At 33.2% G+C, this 20,883-nt stretch overlaps 1 protein-coding gene across 1 annotated transcript in view; it reads right to left on the bottom strand.

Moving 5' to 3' along the window:
- The window catches only part of LOC133187288 (VWFA and cache domain-containing protein 1-like), a 33,459-nt gene extending 13,487 nt beyond the window's left edge, over positions 1-19,972 (bottom strand). The window contains exons 1-11 of the mRNA XM_061322650.1: positions 19,820-19,972; positions 17,138-17,200; positions 9,071-9,232; positions 8,566-8,777; positions 6,590-6,734; positions 6,137-6,344; positions 5,622-5,744; positions 2,948-3,027; positions 1,629-1,767; positions 1,233-1,513; positions 256-360 (exon numbers count right to left, since the gene is read on the bottom strand). Of these exons, the coding sequence (XP_061178634.1) occupies positions 256-360; positions 1,233-1,513; positions 1,629-1,767; positions 2,948-3,027; positions 5,622-5,744; positions 6,137-6,344; positions 6,590-6,734; positions 8,566-8,777; positions 9,071-9,232; positions 17,138-17,200; positions 19,820-19,963 (1,662 nt within the window). The 5' untranslated portion in view covers positions 19,964-19,972. The remainder of the gene's footprint in view (positions 1-255; positions 361-1,232; positions 1,514-1,628; positions 1,768-2,947; positions 3,028-5,621; positions 5,745-6,136; positions 6,345-6,589; positions 6,735-8,565; positions 8,778-9,070; positions 9,233-17,137; positions 17,201-19,819) is intronic.
- Between the last annotated feature and the right edge of the window lie 911 nt (positions 19,973-20,883).

The following is a 20,883-nucleotide window of genomic DNA, read 5'->3' as shown; positions in this document are numbered from 1 at the left end:
TTGTTTCCCAACCTGGTTTTTGCTAAAAATGTTTCATTTTAAACACACTTAGATATGTTAATTAAAAGACTGATCGACCAAACTAACAAGCTTTTTTGATGTTATTCCCGAAATGTGCCGGTATTGTTGTTAAGTGATAAAACATGTTCACATTTTCATTCGTTCTGTAATTTCAACACTTTTCTTTTTCAGGGATATTCAACTTTAATTTTGCTGTATGATCTTAAAATAAATCTAACTTAAATAACTACCTACCGGAGTCCAGTAGTACACTGCATCAAGCTGTCTCTGAGAGTCTCCATCGTACAATCGGTCTCCTCTGGACTCTATCACAGTCGTCAGTAACATTCTCTGTCCCGTCTCACCCCTATCAAAGTACAATGTGGAATTTTACGTTTTTTCTTTGATATATAAGAGGGAATTAAAACTAACAGAGTAAAACTTTCTTATTCCAAATAAAAAAATAAACTTCTATCACAGAGAAGTAAACTGATATTTGAAATAGGAAGCTTTCATGTATTTATTTTGGGGGAAAAAATTAAAGAAGCATCTATGATTTTAATCTTTTTATAACTGTAAATTTATTATTAACTAAATTACATTTTTTTTTTTACATAAAGTCCAAAACAAAATAAAGTCTCTTATCACATATTTTTTTCCTGTATCCAATTGGAAAGGAAAAAGAAGAGAACTACTTTTGAAGTATTTTCTGTTCTATCAATGATTTTCATAAATTATATGGAATTTTGTCTGAATTCATGTTTGTATTTTTGATTATGTAAGATTACAAGGCGACGAAATACAAAGTGTGTGAAATGAACCATTTATCCAAATAGGCACAAACTTATTCATGCCATTCTTGGACGTAAATCAGGTGACGGGGTTGATTAAATCTACGTTGTTTAACGTCCAATCAATCAATAAATCAACCTTCCCTCTTTCGTCGCCTGTTTTACGTCGCAGAACAGGGGAAAGAAAGTAACAGTCATTATAAAATTAGGTAAAATGTGACTATAATCAGAATCTCCTATGATTTGTGATTGGATATCATTTTATTCACCTCCTGTATGTTTGCATCCCCTCGCCAAAGGCACTATTTGGATAAGAATTCTATAATATCCCAAGATTTTATATATATATATATATATATATATATATATATATATATATATATATATATATATATATATATATATATATATATATATGCAATAAATTTAGCTTTTCTATACTTTCTTTTTCATGGAATTTATAACTTCATGAACATCTCCTGAAGTTTCAAAGTTATAGATGTTGTTTACGTCATATTCCTCTGCAGTGACGTCACGTGGATCCGGAAGAAGCGGATGAATCAGTGTCCGTTCTTCACCATCGATTACGAAGGCGTAAGAAAATTCTCCCTCTTGGAGGTACATGATTTCCGATACCAGCTCACTTAACAAAATATCGGCACACACCACCCCAACAAAGGCTCCACGATGCTCAATAGGCAAACAACCCGTCATCACGAATTCTACATGATAAAATAAAATTAAGTATATCAATGAGTTTTACACCCTTAAAAAGTAAAGTTTTCTAAGGCAGGTTTTAAACTAATACTTATAAAAGTTTGACTCACTACGCCTCACCTCTACTGAACAAGTCTTTGTATGGTTGTGTATATGCGGGGGACTGTGATATAGGTAGACTGGAGTAGTTGTAGTAAGTACCCAGTACTTCCGACAGTGAAGTCGTCTGAACATCCGCTATGATGACAGATTTTCCAGACTGCAAATGACCAACTAATTTGTATTAGTTCTACTCCTTGAATTTAAAAATGTAAACATCTTTCAACTACTTGTAATAGTATCTACATAATCAGTGCTTTCTGAAAAAAAAAAACTGCGAGTAAAATTTGGAGAAATGTGCGAAATATTTGACTGATTTAAAAATGGATTTAAAAATGAATTCAAATGCAAGATGATATATCCAAGTTTTCTATGTTACACCAGGTATTTGTCTTTTCCTGTCAGTCGCTTAGTATCAAACAAGCTTTGAAATGAATGTAAAAAAAATTGGAAATGTGTTTTATTAATTTTGTTTTGTACGTTTACAACTAATAATGGATACATTCTTCAATGATTTTAAAATTTCATTTTTAAATTTTCAATTGTTTAAACATTTCAGCAAGATCCATTTGAAGAAGCTGGAAGTCGAACCTAGAGAAATTGACAAGGCTTTGACAAGCGATTTCTAAATGATTGCTTTTGAGAAATGTATTTGAAGGCAATATTTTGAATGAAGGATATAAAAATGACTAGTCTTAGAGGAAACTTTATAGTGCTAATTACACATCAGAGTTAAGATTCGTTTGAAGTAGTGATTGGATAGTCACAATTTTGTAATAAACAATTGAATACTGTTTTTCTAACGAATCCTTATTAATGATTCCATCGATCAATAATTATGAAATAATGAACATATGACCAAGAAATAAGGTATCATTTAAAACTTTTATCGCGATGTAAATACGGGTTGGTCATGTGATCAAATCCCATAAAGTCCGAAGGATTTTATGGTAGATTTGTTCACGTACCAACTGTATTTACATCCCGATAAAAGTTAAAAAAATGATACCTATTACTTATATTTACATTTGTGACTGATAAATAGCAAACATTTTCTAACTTTAGTTTTAAACCCTTGCAATGATTTTTTTTTAATCTCAGCTATATAGATTTAATGCGTAAAACACGTCGACCACTTACAAGTTTTGTTGTACATGTATATCACCGATCTTGCTGAATGAAAAACATTTATATGTATTAGCTTATATATCCAGAAAGTTAATTAACCTTAACACTTCTGAAGATATAATGTTCCATTTCAGATAATACTTTATATTTCTTAGACATGGTTGCAAGTATTTCAGATTTATCTTTTCCCATGAATAAGACTAAGTTCTTACCCTTACATGACCATATGAAATGCTATTAAGCTTTTGTTCAGTCATATTTTTCAACAACTCTTTGTCTTCGCTGCTCAGACCTAAAGAAATCAAAAGATAGATCAGTATGTAATCTGAATATCACTATTGTCTTTTACAAGTCTAGAATAAGAGGCCCATTGCAAATAGCATTTGTGCAGCTTCTTTTGTTAATAATTTACATCCACTGAAAATTATCTCCTTTATTTCTTAAGAAAACCATTGCAGTTTATCAGTCAGTAAACACCGCTTAGCATATTACCTCTACAGATTTTTTGAGCAGTGGCTCTTCCATCAACGAAACGTACAATGACGTACATATCAATAATACAATAATCCATCTACTCAATCCTACTTTAAATGATTATTTGTACAGATATAAATATAAACAATAAAATGTCTTTCTTTCTTTGTTAGTACCGGAATTAACGTTGCAGCTATTGCAAAAAAAAAAATATTACATAACCCGCTTACGCGGGCTATGCCTTTTTTCTGCAACAGCTGCAACATCAATTCCCAGACTAACAACCAAAAAAGCATTTTGTAGTTTAACACTACATTTGCATGAAATATCGATGCTATCGTTGTAATTGAATGAAATAGGTTCCTATCCAAATTGTGCAGATGACAAATTTCTCTGCCTGTTATACTCGTTTTTATAAAGTGGCTAATAATTCTTCTTTTGGTCCCTTTATGTATATTCGTCCGTGGTGTTAGAATTAACTGTGTATGTGTCACGTGTCTCCATACCGGACGTATACAGTATCTGTTTCTGACAATTCTATGTTTTTCCTTTCTGTGTAAGTGTTGGTGTTCTATCTGTATCACACTTACCTGCTCCTTTGTTTTCCCTCTCTGTGTAAGTGTTTGTGTGAGTTCTATCTGTACCACACTTAACTACTCCTTTGTTTTCCCTTTCTGTGTAAGTGTTGGTGTTCTATCTGTATCACACTTACCTGCTCCTTTGTTTTCCCTTTCTGTGTAAGTGTTGGTGTTCTATCTGTATCACACTTACCTGCTCCTTTGTTTTCCCTTTCTGTGTAAGTGTTGGTGTTCTATCTGTATCACACTTACCTGCTCCTTTGTTTTCCCTTTCTGTGTAAGTGTTGGTGTTCTATCTGTATCACACTTACCTGCTCCTTTGTTTTTCCTTTCTGTGTAAGTGTTGGTGTGAGTTCTATCTGTACCACACTTACCTGCTCCTTTGTTTTCCCTTCCTGTGTAAGTGTTGGTGTAAGTTCTATCTGTACCACACTTACCTGCTCCTTTGTTTTCCCTTTCTGTGTAAGTGTTGGTGTGAGATCTATCTGTACCACACTTATCTACTCCTTTGTTTTCCCTTTCTGTGTAAGTGTTGGTGTTAGTTCTATCTGTATCACACTTACCTGCTCCTTTGTTTTCCCTTTCTGTGTAAGTGTTGGTGTTAGTTCTATCTGTACCACACTTACCTGCTCCTTTGTTTTTCCTTTCTGTGTAAGTGTTGGTGTTAGTTCTATCTGTACCACACTTAACTACTCCTTTGTTTTCCCTTTCTGTGTAAGTGTTGGTGTTCTATCTGTACCACACTTACCTGCTCCTTTGTTTTCCCTTTCTGTGTAAGTGTTGGTGTGAGTTCTATCTGTACCACACTTACCTGCTCCTTTGTTTTCCCTCTCTGTGTAAGTGTTGGTGTTCTATCTGTACCACACTTTCCTACTCCTTTGTTTTTCCTTTCTGTGTAAGTGTTGGTGTGAGGTCTATCTGTACCACACTTACCTGCTCCTTTGTTTTCCCTTTCTGTGTAAGTGTTGGTGTGAGTTCTATCTGTACTACACTTAACTACTCCTTTGTTTTCCCTTTCTGTGTGAGTGTTGGTGTTCTATCTGTACCACACTTACCTGCTCCTTTGTTTTCCCTTTCTGTGTAAGTGTTGTTGTTAGTTCTATCTGTACCACACTAACCTGCTCCTTTGTTTTCCCTTTCTGTGTAAGTGTTGGTGTTCTATCTGTATCACACTTACCTGCTCCTTTGTTTTCCCTTTCTGTGTAAGTGTTGGTGTTCTATCTGTATCACACTTACCTGCTCCTTTGTTTTCCCTTTCTGTGTAAGTGTTGGTGTTCTATCTGTATCACACTTACCTGCTCCTTTGTTTTCCCTTTCTGTGTAAGTGTTGGTGTTCTATCTGTATCACACTTACCTGCTCCTTTGTTTTTCCTTTCTGTGTAAGTGTTGGTGTGAGTTCTATCTGTACCACACTTACCTGCTCCTTTGTTTTCCCTTTCTGTGTAAGTGTTGGTGTTCTATCTGTACCACACTTACCTGCTCCTTTGTTTTCCCTTTCTGTGTAAGTGTTGGTGTTCTATCTGTACCACACTTACCAGCTCCTTTGTTTTCCCTTTCTGTGTAAGTGTTGGTGTTCTATCTGTATCACACTTACCTGCTCCTTTGTTTTCCCTTTCTGTGTAAGTGTTGGTGTTCTATCTGTACCACACTTAACTACTCCTTTGTTTTCCCTTTCTGTGTAAGTGTTGGTGTTCTATCTGTACCACACTTAACTACTCCTTTGTTTTCCCTTTCTGTGTAAGTGTTGGTGTTCTATCTGTACCACACTTACCTGCTCCTTTGTTTTCCCTTTTTGTGTAAGTGTTGGTGTGAGTTCTATCTGTGACATACGTACCTGCTCCTATACCGTACGTATTAATGACAACTCTATTCTGAAGTTGTTGATTCTCATCCCTGATGATTTCTAGTGGATTGTCTCCTAAGTTTTCCCCGTCAGTCAAAAATAAGATGATCTGCTCTGCAAGAAATCCATATCGTGTAGGTATTACAATTTCTACATTTGAAGAAATGCTATCGTATTTCCTTAAAGTAGGCGATTTTGACTTATTGATGAAACCACTGTGTAAATAATACACCAGGTTTGACGTTTTTAACAAATGTAGTACCATAAATGATATCTGTAAAAATGACTATGAATTACATTAACTTAAAATATATCAGGAAAAAATGACAAAAGTAATTGACACTTTTAAAGTTATCTTTGCTTTGCTTGTGATTCTTAGTGCTATTATTTTAAATTCCGAAACGGAAAGCATCATATATTAATGTGTGTGTGTGTGTGTGTGAGGGTGTGTGTGTGTGTGTTTTGTCACTTCTTAAAAATCGTTTGCATGGAGATTAAAATCTTACCTCTCGACATTGTCCCTTTGCTTGAGTTTGTCTTTAGGTAACTGAATGCTTTGCGGAGACCCTTAGCATAGTCAGATCCGCCACTCGCCCCTTTCGCGTTAAGGAAACCTTCCAGATATTCCTGAGTTGTGTTTGTGACCGGGACTAACATATCACTGTAACAACCACTGGGGCTGTCCGCCTCATCATTAAATACAACAATAGCAATCTATTAAGAAATGGAATACATTGTAAACATCAAATACTTTTATTGTAATAATAAAGTGTGCGTTTTAAGAGTATTGTTTTTAATATTCACATGACGCATTTATCGTGTTTTCAATTAAGAAATCATTGTGCTATTCTCTTATATTTTGACTCCAACTAACAATGTAACGCTGTCATCCACTCGAAATATTTTAGCGGTTAAAAAAAATGCTCTGCAGAAATAGAACATTAAAATATACACTGCACCTTGTCCTTGGCACTTAGTGTTTTAATGACAGTGCTAAACGCATGCCTGGCTGCAGTCAACTTATACCCTCTCATGGAAGCGGATATATCTATGACGACCACTATGTCCCTGGGAGTAGTAGTAGTACTGGCCACAAAAAAAGGTCTAAAAAGGAAAATAATAGATGATTTCGACCTGAAGCTAAATATAAACATACGTGGTAAAACTATAAAGAGGAATCATTAAGAAATGATGAAAAACAACTGTTTTACAATGCCTTTTCTTCTTTTATTCATTTTGTTAATCTTTTTCTGCCGCATCTAGCGATTTTAGGTACAATAATTTTGAAACCAAATTTAGTTATAGTTATGAAATTTAATTACAATAGGGTAACATAAATTAATTTCTAGACGTGTTGGATTGACACATCCTTGCGCTTTCAGATATTTTAATTTTATTCTTAATACTTAAGAAAAGTGGCAATTTTGTTGTGTATTAATGAAAAATATTAAAACTATAACCCAGAAAATTCAGAGTAGAAATGTTCGAAAGCAAAACCCACTCACAGTATTGTAAGTCCGTGCTCAGTGGTGTGTGCAGACTTTAACAATTGAACACATCCGGTGAATCGTAAACATTAACAATAACAGAGCTCGTGCCCTGTTTACAAAAACAGTTAACGTTTCACGGGTGTGTTCAATTTGTTAAACTCTGTACATATCACAGAGCATGGACTGCCAATACTGGTGAGTTGGTTTTGCTCTCGAACATTTCTACTCTGAATTTTCTGGATTATAGTTGTAATATTGTTCATTAATACACACAAAATCGCTTCTTTTCTTAAATATTAAGGGTAAAGTTAAAATTTGTGTAAGTGCAAAAATATGTTAATCAAACGTCCCGGAATTCGTAGTTCCAATAATTTTCAGATAAAATAATTTGTTAATTATATTTTCGTGTGAAATGCTATTGCAATATATAAGTCGTGATATTATACAGAAAATATGAGAAAATATTAAGTTCAAATCCGTGTCTAAGCACCTTTAAGAACACGTACCCATGGAATTTCCAAATTGAAATTCACAATTACAAATTGTTGGAAGACCTGGAATCCAAATACAACGTATAAATTGTAAATAGGGAATTCAAGCATCTTTTTAATATCAACTTCAAAGTGTTTGTGTTTAGAATCAAATGATATTTAACGAAGTAAGTCTAATTTGTAGATGACCAATGACAAAATATGAATTTTCTCTTAGTTCCATTTTTATTGAGGAATCAGTTGTTTATGGTGTCAAATGCCTTTTTCCTTTGATTTGTTGTTGGGAATTGTTTTGTAAAAGAGTTTAAAGTCATGTTTTTGATGCTATTGATTTTGGCAAAAATACAGGATTTCAAATTTTTGGAAAGTTTTTGTCTCGTTTTTAAATATCCACATGTGACAAGCACACCTTCTTGAATATGCTGTTGCGTAGTACTGATGAAGTTTCTCCTTAACTACTACTTTTATGAGGAGTAAAGGAAGAGGCTTGGTGGAATATTTACTAGAAGCTGTAATATATCTTTTATGGAGTAAGAAGAAATCAGATTAACCTGAATACATGTATAAACTTTGCCTTATTTTTTTTTTTTATAAAATGTCTTACATTTTTCTAATTTGGATAGGGTTTAATCTTTCCTTTTGAGAAGTCTTTAGAGTAAATCACCCACGCTTTTCTGTGGGACATTATTTAATTACATTCACAATATCATAATTTTCTAATCTAATTATTGTAAAACAATTAAAGCGTGCCATACGTAAAAAAAAAAATCTTTCATTAATGTTGAAGTGCAAAATAAACGTTATAAATATTTATAACATTTTCACTCAAGTAACACGGCAGAAAAAATAAGTGTAATACGGGATTGCCATAAAGATCTCAGTTAAGTCGGCAAAGGTTTCTCTGGGTTCTATCTTAAATTAAATGTTTAAGATTGAATAAGATATTAATCCTACCTGAACCTCGGATCATATGTGTCACAGTCAGTTAATTTTGTTGCTGGATAATTAATAAAAAGTCCTGAATTCAGAGCAATGTATTGAAACTGGAGGTTTTTGTTGTTTTCGTGGTTTGTTTTCATGGTATCCAGTACATTCATCGTAGGATATCTAAGGTTTTCTTCTCTAACATAATTTGGCTTACTATAGCAAAACTCCTCTAATGATACCTAAAAAAAGAAATGGAGAAAAGGGATAGAATTTAAAAAAAAATGGTCATCACGGTGAAATATGTATAAAGTTTATATTGATGCTTAAATCTGCTTTAATGCAGAACGTTCTAAAATAATTTATTTATGATAAGCAGAAAAAAAAAATTAAGTTAGGAGTGATTAAAAAAATCAACAAATTAAAGCAAATTTAACATATGGAGCAAACATTGTTTTAAAAAAATGTTTATAAAGGAAACATAATGATTTTTCGATTTTGGAGTTATCTCTCTTGGCACTTTAGGGGTCTTTACCTTGGTTCTAAAATGCAGATTGTTCTCGTAATTACCGTCCACGCAGCAATCCTGGTATGTATTACTGGGAGCCATCTGCCCAAACGTATTCTCCATTGTTTGTTTAAGATAAGTCAAAGAAGTTTTCATATTCTCCATTCGTTGACTAATTTTCCGTGCAATCTTTAAAGGCAATGAAGAACATAAATAGTTGCATTCTAAATTACAACTCTCAAACATCCTTCAAATATTCCAATAATAAGTGCTGACAACAGGGTTATTTTATAAATTCTATGTCTCTTTAATAGTTTGAAAAGGTAAATATCAACAGTTAGTCTTTATCATAGCTTACACTTTAACGTCCATTTATCATATACAGTCCATCCTGGTCTTCCGTTATAATTTTCAAATACATGTATCTTTTTCATCAATTAGCTTTTATGTACATGTACAAAATGATATCAAATTATATTTTAGTAAAGATAATTACACACAGAAGGAAATTCATACTCTCTCAGAATAAAAAAATGATATCTTCACCCTTAATGGGCTTCTCTAAGTGGTTATCTAACTTAAGTTCCTATTTTAAGGAAGAAAATTCTTCAAAATCATATGTCAGTTTAAAATATTTACAATAACCCAAATAATCAAATATTTAAATATCATACCTATAATGAATTCCTAAACTACATATAAATCCTTACAAACAAAGATACATAACGGGTTCCAGTAAATGTTTTACCAAGCCTCTTTCTTAACCCATCACTAAAATATTAACAGCAGTGAAATGGAAACTTCAGGAGTGCTGTACAACTATATATATATATATATATATATATATATATATATATATATATATATATATATATATATATATATATATATATATATATATATATATATATATATATATATATATATATATATATATATTCGAGTGGTGTAAATCAGATATAGACACTTAAAAACTTCAAGGGAACTTCTAGAACATTTGAAATTAAAAAATTATCAAAATTAATACACCTATTAGTACATATTAGTACAACTTTTCAACACTTAATACAACAATTCAGCACGATAAATTAAGCTTTGGGTATTTTACTTCATAGACATCTGCTTTTTCAATAAAAATGGAACTCGTAAATTTACTGACCTTTCCATGTATCGGTCATTTACAAAATTATATTTAAAAAACATTCTAATTGAACACATAAGCACTCCGACGTTGATATTAAAAGTTGCTTGAGTTTCTGAATGACCATATATATGTTGTTTTTGGAGATAAATCTTCCAACAATCGTTCGGAATACCCATGGGTACTCACTGCGCCCTGCTATTAGCAAACTTATTTTTGTAATTGTATGAAGCAGAATATATCCAAAAACGTCTAAATGAAAAATAGAGATAACGAACAGTATTCAAGCTCAAAGTCTATTAAAACAATACGCATCGGGAGTAGAGCAAACAAGGACCTCCAGAAACATTAGAGGTGGGATCAGGTGCCATGGAGGAGTGAGCATCCTCTGCAAACTGGTCACAACCGCCGTGTGCTCCTTGTCATGATCAGGAAAAAACGGAAAAATCCGTAGACATTTCAGTGTGTAAATAATGGCCTAACAATCAGTATGAAAAATATCAGGCAGTATTTGACTTAATGATAGGTTGTATTTACTGACAAGGTCATTGTATCGACCATAAAATTTGAAAAATGATGACTTCAAACAAGACTGTTCATATCCCTGTTTCATCAACTTTTTTGTCAATAGCTTGCCTCGATTTAGAAATTGTTCATACGTAGCGTATCGAATCAACTGGGAGACAAAAACCCCATGTGCAGGTGATAAGGGTATATTGCTACATAAGTAAGGGAAGTTGACGGTTGAAAAATTGAAGTCATCATGTTTATCATAAAGCTTTGTTGTTAGGTTACCATTAATGTCTTTTTCTAGTAAAATATCCAAATATGGAACAGATGTGTCTGACTCTGTGGTATCTTTTATTTCAAGCTCACTGGGATATATCGAGTCGACATATGAATGGAAGTAACTAATGTTAAAGGAGTTGGGACACAGATTTGAAGTTAATATTTTCTCAATTTTTCTGTATAATATCATCGCTTATATGTTGCTGTAGCATTTCACACAGAAATATAATAAAAATGTGTTAGGAAACTTCTTTTATCTGGACTTTATTAAAACAACGAATTTCGGGATGCGTTTGATTGACATGTATACTAGCACTCTCACGATGTAAACTTTATCCTAAATACTTTAGAAACGTAGAAACTTTGTTGTCTATTAATGAAGATATTAAAACTATAATCTAGAAAACTAAGATTAGAAATGTGGCAAAGCAAAAACATTTTACCTGTGTTGTCAGTCCACGTTCAGTGATGTGTGAGTTTAACAAATCGAACAAACCCGGTGAGGCACTCTGTGGGTGAAGTATGAGCCAGATTGGGCCAAGGAGAGAGAATATATGCTCCGGACAAGGATTTAAATAAAGAGGCTTTTTGACCTTGACCCTTGACCTAAAAACTTCGTTCAAGGTCACTGCACATCCATTGACCAGTGGCACTCTGTGAGTGAAGTATTAGACCAAGAGGAGAGAAGATATGCTCCGGACAAGGATTTTTTATATAATTCTGCTATGACCTTGACCTTAGACCTAGAAACATGGTTCAAGGTCCCTGCACACCTTTTACCCAAAGGCACTCTGTGGGTTAAATATGAGCCAGATTGGGCCAAGGAGCGAGAAGATATGCTCCGGACAAGGATTTAAACAGAGAGGCTATTTTTGACCTTGACCCTTAACCTAAAAACTTTTTCAAGGTCACTGCACATTCATTGACCAGTGGCACTCTGTGAGTGAAGTATGAGTCACATTGGACCAAGAGGAGAGAAGATATACTCCGGACAAGGATTTTTCATATAATTCTGCTATGACCTTGACCTTAGGCCTAGAAACATGTTTCAAGGTCACTGCACACCCTTTACCCAAAGACACTCTGTGGGTGAAGTATGAGCCAGATTGGGCCAAGGAGAGAGAAGATATGCTCCGGACAAGAGATCTCGGACGGACAGACGGACGGACGGAGGGACAGACTGATCACTATAGGGCACCCGCAGAGCGGGGCCCTAATTGAATCTACACTACCTGAGGATGCTTTTTATATTATCATGACCAATCATGGCTTTGTTGTTCTTGTGAAAAATTATAAAGATTTCCCCTATGTATTGATACGTAAAACTCTTGTCGCCCATTGAGGCCCCACCCTACCCCCGGGGGTCATGATTTGAACAAACTTAAATCTACGCTACGGTATCTGAGGATGCTTCCACATAAGTTTCATATTTTCAAGCACAGTGGTTCTTGAGAAAATTTTTAAATGATGCCATTAATTTTTCACAAAATCATAATTATCTCCCCTTGGAAGAAGGCGTGGCCCTTCAACCAAACAAACTTAAATTCACTTTACCCAAGGATACTTTGTGGCAAGTTTGGTTGAAATTGGCCCAGTGGTTCTTGAGAAGTTGAAAATGTGCAAGTTTTTAACAACGACAACGTTGAGAGAAAGCGGACAAATTTCGATCAGAAAAGCTAACTTGAGCCTTCGCTCAGGTGAGATAAAAATCCTTAGCATGACAAACATCAACCCCCCCCCCCCCAACCCCTACGAAAAGGGTGATCATTGTTGATTTTGAGGTCATAAGGTCAAAAGTCAAGGGTCAATGAAAAATAACCCAGACAAGATTCTTTTACTTTTCAGCCAGTGATCTTGAACTTGCAGGAATGATCTTTATTCAGTATCTGGACACATCCTCGGATCATTAGCAAGCTCTTTATCAAGCTGAAATTCCAGTGATTCTCCATTACAAATTTGGAGTTCAGACAACGCAGGTATGTTAAGGCAGTACCCAGATCATATTTCGGCGAATTTAGACTTTTTTCGTAAAATGTAACATTGATAAATCGGAAAAACCAAAGAAAAACATTTTACTATTATTATCCATTGTATAGACGTCATTGAGTCTTAGACTAAAAGAAGCACTCCACTACGACGTCATCACGTGACATCTATAAATAGAAAAATTGCCTTAATGAAAAAGTGAAAAGTTCAACACTACCCCGGAGATAATTCATTTCTTTTAGTGAAAATAATTATGTAAAAACATCACTGGGCCATGAAAAGTGCTGCTAGAATCCTACTCTCCTGATACAGAAAAAAATATTCCAAAGTTTCGCATGAAACCTTACCAAAATTTTTACATTTTATACATACGATCAAGGAATTTTTATCAATTCATGTTAACCACACGATTCTAGCAGCACTTTCCAAGTACTATAGAATACAAGCTTTCGATACAAACAAAAATTATGTTTCAAAGTATGCGGCGTAGTGTTGAACTTTTGCATCTTTGTTGTTATAGAACGACAGAGGAACGGCTGATCGGGATTTCAAAGCACTGACTGTGTTCATTATAAGAAAACATGATAAGAATATATCAGCGTACCTGATTCTTAATCTTTAATTCCTTATGAATCACACTTAACATTCACGGTATATGCCTTAAAACTCCCATTTCATATATTTGTTTACATGAATTCTCGTCACCTTTAATTTCACTCGGCAAATATTTGATCAATAGTTATGACGTCATGGGTTTGGTATTTAACCCCCGTGCTAAATCATTAGCTATTTATACCACCCAAAAACGACAAGAATTAGTTTATATTAAGTTTTGAATGATACCCTTCTTTTCTTGGACCTGAAATTAAACTTTAAAGATAGATATTAAGAAATCATTATTTCTAAGTTCACGTCATACAGCTTACTATGACGTCATATTGTAAAGGCAAGTAGGATATCTCTGGGTGTAGCCTTAACATACCCGCGAAGCATTTAATATGTTTTCGTCAGTGACCTTGAACTTACCAAAACCAACATGGATCAAGGTCATGACAAACCCACGGGTCAAAAGCATTTTCTGTACAATGTATATGCCTCTAGTAATTCTCATTTCAAAGTTATATGCCAGACCAGAATTTTATACTTTTTGTAAGTGGCCTTGAACTTGCCAAAATATGTTTGGGTTAAGGTCGGCTTTACTCTCAGGTCAAAAGCAATCTTTGTACCAAGTATGAGCTTCCAGTAATTCTCCATTACATAGTTTTTCTGCCAGTGACTACATACTTGCCGGAATGACTTTGGGTCAAGGTCGACATACACTATTGGATCATCAGGAAATTTTATTCCATGTATGAGATTCCAAAGATTCGCCGTTACAAAATCACTTATCGCCCACACAAATTTTTTTTAAATTTTTCAGCCAGTGACCTTGAACTAACCAAAATGACCTTGAGTCAAGGTCTTAACACACGTTGGTCAACAAAGCTATCACTGTACCAAGTACGAGTATCCAATCATTCTCCGTCATAAAGTTACAAATTTTATACATTTTTTTGCCAGTGACCTTGAACATGCTGGCATGACCTTGCGTCAAGAGCATGGTACCCCCTTGGTCATAAGCAATCTCTGAACAAAGTATGTGCTTCCAGTGTTTTTCAATAACAAAGTTATAGGAAGGAGAAGATTGCATGGTCAGAAGGACACACAGTAAGGGATTTCTGTATAACACACTCCTCAAATCCCCTCCCCCCAACCCCCCTCCCAGAAACTTTTTATGTGGGATATTTAGATATTTGTTACAATTTCAATAACATAGGAAGATTCAACAAAAAGGTAGAGTAGCCAGTTAGGCTGCGCAAATTCAGTTTTACTGCTAAAATGTAATATAAATATTTTTAAAAACTTTCATGAATACATGTACGTGCTAAATACTACTTTCCTTGCCTAGTTGCCAAGGAAAATTTTCTGTTGCCATGGAGATGGAAATTTTTTAAAAAGTCATTAGTTTACACAGAAGAATATTGTATATTATATTCTTTTAAAATTTGTTTTTGGTACTCAATGATTACATTTTTTATTGGGCCTACTAGTGCCCATACAGACTTCGTCACGAACTGATTAACCTCAGCCTTCGGCCTCGGCCAACCAATAACTCATCAGGTCTGCATTGTCACAAGTAGACCTCATCAAAAGTTATTATTTTTTTATAATGAGATTACTGTATTTTTTAAACTTGTCAGAAATTAGACTATCCAGTTTTCGTTGCAAATATTGGTCATGATGCAAAATTTTCAGGAAATTGCAAGAAATTTTAAGACTCTCGAGTCTCAATAAGCCACTAGCATAAAAAAGTAGGTCATTAATTTACCATTTGAAAGTGGAAAAAATACCAGCAAGTCAAGTAAATGATTTTTCATTTCTATAAGTAGAATGTTTTTGCCTAGTTAACATCCTTAAAGACAGAGATTTTTTGTTGAGGAATTGCTACATACTGATTCGTTATAAAATGCACTTGTTGCTATGTGGACAAGTTCTGTTGCTATGGACGAATTACCTTAAAAATACTTTTAAAAAAAACAGTTTGACAATGTCGATTCTGGGCAATAGCAATTCAACTATAAGAATCAGATAATGTTTTAAAAACTTAGATGAATATGTGCTAAAAATAACTTTCAATGCTTCGTTGCTAAGGAAAATTTGCAGTTGCCATGGAGATAGCTTATTGTAAAATAGTCTTTAGTATACAAGGAAGAATATTTTATATTTTATTATTTTAAAATTTGTTTTTGGTACTCAATGATTACAATTTATCCGATTTTTCTTCCAATGCTTTACAATTTCCCCTTTTTAATTTTATCAAACCATCCATTTTTGTTGCTTAGCAACAGGTAGGAATTTCAAATTTGCAAAACTTTTTATTTCAAATTCTTAGAGAGGTTTTCCTGTGGTTTTACATGAAAAAGATGAAACAATTGTATTAAGATGGTGAAATGAATAATATCGACTTGATTTTTGCTAAAATCAAGCAAAATGCTGAATCAGCAAAAAAATGGGAAACATGTATCTTTTCCTGTGTCTATAACAAATATATTAGAGAATGTAACTTCTTGTAATTACGTTGACAGATGACTTTAAAAGTGTATCTTTCTCATTACACTAGATAAGAAAAAAAATTACTATATTTACATTTTGTATAAAGCCTTCAAAATGAGTGAATTTTCGTCAATCTACAAAGAAAAATTGGCCGGTTGCTAGGGAAATTTCTTTGTCCAGGTTTCCATAGTAACAATGACCCTAAATATTTTTCCTTCCACATACATGCTTATAGCCCAAGAAAAAACTGTGAGTGAAAAATCATTAATTTCTGAGAACCCCCATGTATCACCTTTTATATATAGGCTGCCTGATTGTTACGTGGACCTGTACTTAACAATAACAGAGCTCGTGCCCTGTTTACAAAATCAGATGTTTGACGTGATGTTAAAAAGAATGTCGCTGACATTTAATTCTTAAAATAGTCATGTAAGTTCAGTGTAAATTCAATTCATTCAACTGGTTTTATTTTTGAGAAAACAGAGAAATTTAAAAAGTAAATTTTGCAACAGTGTCCAGGCCCCTTTAACTGATAATACGTCGTCAATATTTCTAAATATCGAGTTGAAAGCCACAGCAAGTGTTGTCAGCAAATACAATCTATCATTAAGTCGAATGTTGAAGTTTTTCATACAAATTGTTAAGCCATTATTTTCAGACTGAATTGTCGTCTACGAACTTTCCCGTTTGCCTGATCATGTCAAAGAACACACGACAGGTAAGACCGGTCGACAGGGGATGCTTACTCCTCCATGGTACCTGATCCAACCTCTGATGTTTTTAGAGGTCCGTATTTTATCTGCTCTAAATTTGTACTGTTTCAGTGGACTGTCGAGCTTGATTACTGTTCATTATCTTCATATTTCATTGAGACTTTAAAATATGTCTAACATGTAAAATCTGTTAAACAATAAAGAAGAAAAGAAAAATGTTCAGGATTGAACTTAAGACATCTTAAGATATTCTAAAGACGCTTTCGTTCTACACCCTAAAACGTATCTTAAAATTTTCCTGAAAAATGTCTTAAGAAATATCGAAGTACACATCTTAAATGTAAATATGCCGAAAGGTTAGATAATACTTACTTCTCGTGAATGATCACCTCCGTTTCTTGCTGTATGTGTATATTTTAGTTTGTCATAGATATTCTGAAAAATAAAAAAGCAATGCATGTCTTTATTTATAGTTTGGAAATAATATTTTGCTAGAAGTTATATATAACATTAACTTCCCTTTAAAAAGCATTGTGTGCTACTCTTTCCTTTCATATTAAGCTTTGATGTACGGAGGCTCGACAATAACTTAATGATTAAAAATGGTCTCCCACTAATTAAATTTTCACAAAATTGCATTTATTGAATTTTAAAATAAAAATGAATACACCACCACCTCCTCACCAACTCCATTGATTTTGCATATAGATATTAAACTGATTTTCGGTTAGCATGTTGTATAATATATCCCATCACTTCAGTAAGTTCAATGTATAAGTCATCTCAACTTCTGATGTCAGTTTTTACATATTTAATGATTTTCGTTGTTCTGATTTGACATAATAAATGAATTTAATTTTTGTACACTTTGTACTTTAAATCATACAATGTCATCAACTTTTATAGACTTTGTGCAATCATTCTGTAAGATAAATTAAAGATCATGCTTTTTGACGTTACAGGCAATTGCTTTTTCAATAAAAATGGAGCTCGGAAAATTTCTTATCTTGTTATTTGTCATGCATAATTATTTTGCTTTATATCATTCTAATTCTACACACAAGTACTCTGAATTTTATATTAAAAGGATGCTGGAGTTCCTCATTGACAATATCTCTGTCTTTTGAAACAAGGTCTTCAGAGAATCTGCTGGAATTCCCACAGGCTCTGATTGTGCTCTTTCATTATCAGACTTAGTTTTATATTCTTCTTAAGTAGAATTCATTTAAAAAAAAAACTCCTTCATGAAAAGAAGAAAACGTTTGCTGTGGTTTCCATTCAACATTTTGATATAACTATGAAGTTTTCCCAATTAACAATAGTCATTTTCATTCAAATGTTTACTCGATATACCCCAGTGAACTCGAAATAAAGGAAACCATAGAGTGTCACATCAAGCCAAATATGACATACGTGTTTACCTCAGCTTTTTTCATCGTCAACTTTCCCCATGTCTTATATAATATTTCAATATCACTTGCATATATATAGTGTTCATATCGTCCAACTGATTCGATACTCAAGAGCATGTTCTGAGTACGACCAACTTTTAAATAGAGGCAGGATACTGATACATAAGTTAATGTTATTGGGTTTTCACATATCTCGTATAATCTCAGCATTTTGCGAATTCTGTGGTCGATATGAAGATGTTGTTTGCAAATAAAACCTATAGTTAGGTCATACATGTATTTTAATTGACGTTTCATATCAATAATTAGTAGTCTAAGACAATTGTTTTGACTACGGGATATTCCGTTTATATGATGAATACAGAGGGCTCAAGGCGATCGTGAACGGTCGACAGGGAAAGCTTATCCATGCTTAAGGAGGTTGGATCCTGTTATCAAAAGTATTAAGATTTTCATCAAGTATATTTTTGAAATCTGTACACATAGCTTAATTAAAAATCAAAACCAAAAATGAGGGTCAATGCGCTTCTTTTGGTGCTACGGAGCATTTAATATGACCTTTTTGCACTGTAATTACATGTACGTCTAACACATAAATAAATTTTTCAAAGTGTTTCCTCTAATATTTTTTATTGAAATAAATTATGGGAACAAACACAGTCTTTTTTTTCATCTTGAATAGTCTTTCTAAAATTTGTGACAACAAAAAAAGTTTCAAATTACTTCGCATAATCAATTATTTGACCTTTTTGTACTGATAAAATGTCATTTTTCTGGCATTAAAAATTTAACAAGCAAAAAAAATCATTTGAAAGTAATGACATTTTTCTGAATTTAAGTAGAATGGTTAAAATTATCTTGTATATTCAGAAAAGAAAATTAAAAGTGGGGGTCTGTGATGTTAATTTTTAGATATAACTAAAAAAGAGTTAATATTTAACCTAAAGTGGGCTATTTTTCCCCAGAACTTTCACAATATATTTGCTATATTTGTCCAATGTGTTGATAGAATTCATGACGGTTAATACAATATATTATTTAGGACCAGCGTAAAACATTTCACTGCACAAAATAACTTTGTGTGAAGGCTGCATGTAAAAATAGGAATCTAAACTTAACAATACTGTAAATATTTCGAAAGAAAAAAATTGATCATTTTCTTCTAAAAAAAAACCTTCCGCCAAAAAATATTATAGTTTCTCACTTAATGTTTTTGGTATGGAATTTAATCATGGGGTTTTGATTGAATATAGTTGAATTAGCATTGTAGAATCCAAATTAAATGTAAGAACTAAAACATTATGCAGAATTTTTTAAAAAGAGGTCAAGACAAAAATCTGCTCAAAAGCTCAGGAACGAACTTCGTTAACACTAGATTCATGGGGTTTATGAAATTGACCACGGTTATCTTCACCTTTTACATATTAGAGGATTATCTTCAGGAAGGTTACAGATTAATAAACTTGATAGTATCTTAAGTATATTTTAAAAGCATTGGATTTTCATTAACTTATCTCAGATGACAAGTTCATCTCTTTTTCTTCAACATTAGCATTTAAGTACCCAAGATTTACTTCATTGTCTGGATTAGACCAAGCAAAAAATCGTCATCTAATACTTCGTTTGAAACTTAGATACCTACTTGTATAAATGACCGCCCCACTGCATTAGCCACCCTGTTAAGCTCAGTGGCAAGTGTGGCTCCGTTTATTTTTTGACATTCCGCATGTTGCACTGTGTCAAGGTTCACAAAAAGGAAAATGAGACAGTATATTCTCGTGTTCATTGTTCACCCAGTTAATCATAAACCTGTAATATATATTTTAAAAAAGTCAGTATTCTAAAAATTTTGTAGTTTTTGGTATCTGGCCAATATATAACAACATAGTGGATAATTTACACGAGAGAAACATTACCTAAACAGATACATGTGTTAATAAATTAATAGCACCAGGTCGTGAAAAAGTCACAATTGGACCATCTTTTTTTCCATTGAAATGCATTATATAATGATGAAAATATGTTAGTTTAATTTCGTACGTTTTTAATGCATAATCAAATGTACACAATGTGTGCTAAATTCTGGATTTTGCGTGAGTATTGATTAAACAAAGAGTCGTTCGTGAAAAAATACTTTCGCAAATTTAAATTTTCAAAGCTGAAGGTTCTTACTGCCTCAAAATGGCTTTCTATCACACGTGGAATAATAACTTAAATATTTTTTGTTCAATGAGTATTTCTTTTCATTTCAAAGAACAAGTCAGGCGAAACCCTAAGAAAGTATTTTAACTTTGAACACTTTTTAATTCTTGTAAAACTTCATAAATTTAACGTTTCCGATGAACAGAATTGTACGAAAGTTATCGTTTACCAAATCTGCATTTATAATGATGCACTGGGATTTAAAATTCATTTTAAAATATCGACGAGCATCAAACTCGACACGTAAATAAAGGTAAGGCATAAAAAACTAACTAATGTAAATGTTATTGAGGGTTCACGAGAAAGAATTAAAAGAAATCACCAGTAAAGTATGACTTACCCTAATTAAAAGAGAGGATACTTCTGTAAACAGATAAATTACGATGTACATCCGATTCTTCTGAGAGCAAGAAGGAGACTAATGACATAAATATCTTTACTTAACCCAAATAATTGTCGGTAGATATACTTGATATGAAATTCTTTATAAAAAGGGAAACCCCA

Source organism: Saccostrea echinata, unplaced genomic scaffold (assembly GCF_033153115.1).
Source record: "Saccostrea echinata isolate AGI-Se365-2 ecotype Australia unplaced genomic scaffold, CSIRO_AGI_Sech_v1 ptg000014l, whole genome shotgun sequence".
Taxonomy (NCBI): domain Eukaryota; kingdom Metazoa; phylum Mollusca; class Bivalvia; order Ostreida; family Ostreidae; genus Saccostrea; species Saccostrea echinata.
The sequence above is the reverse complement of the archived record's forward strand: the minus strand, read 5'-3'. Positions and strand labels throughout refer to the sequence as shown.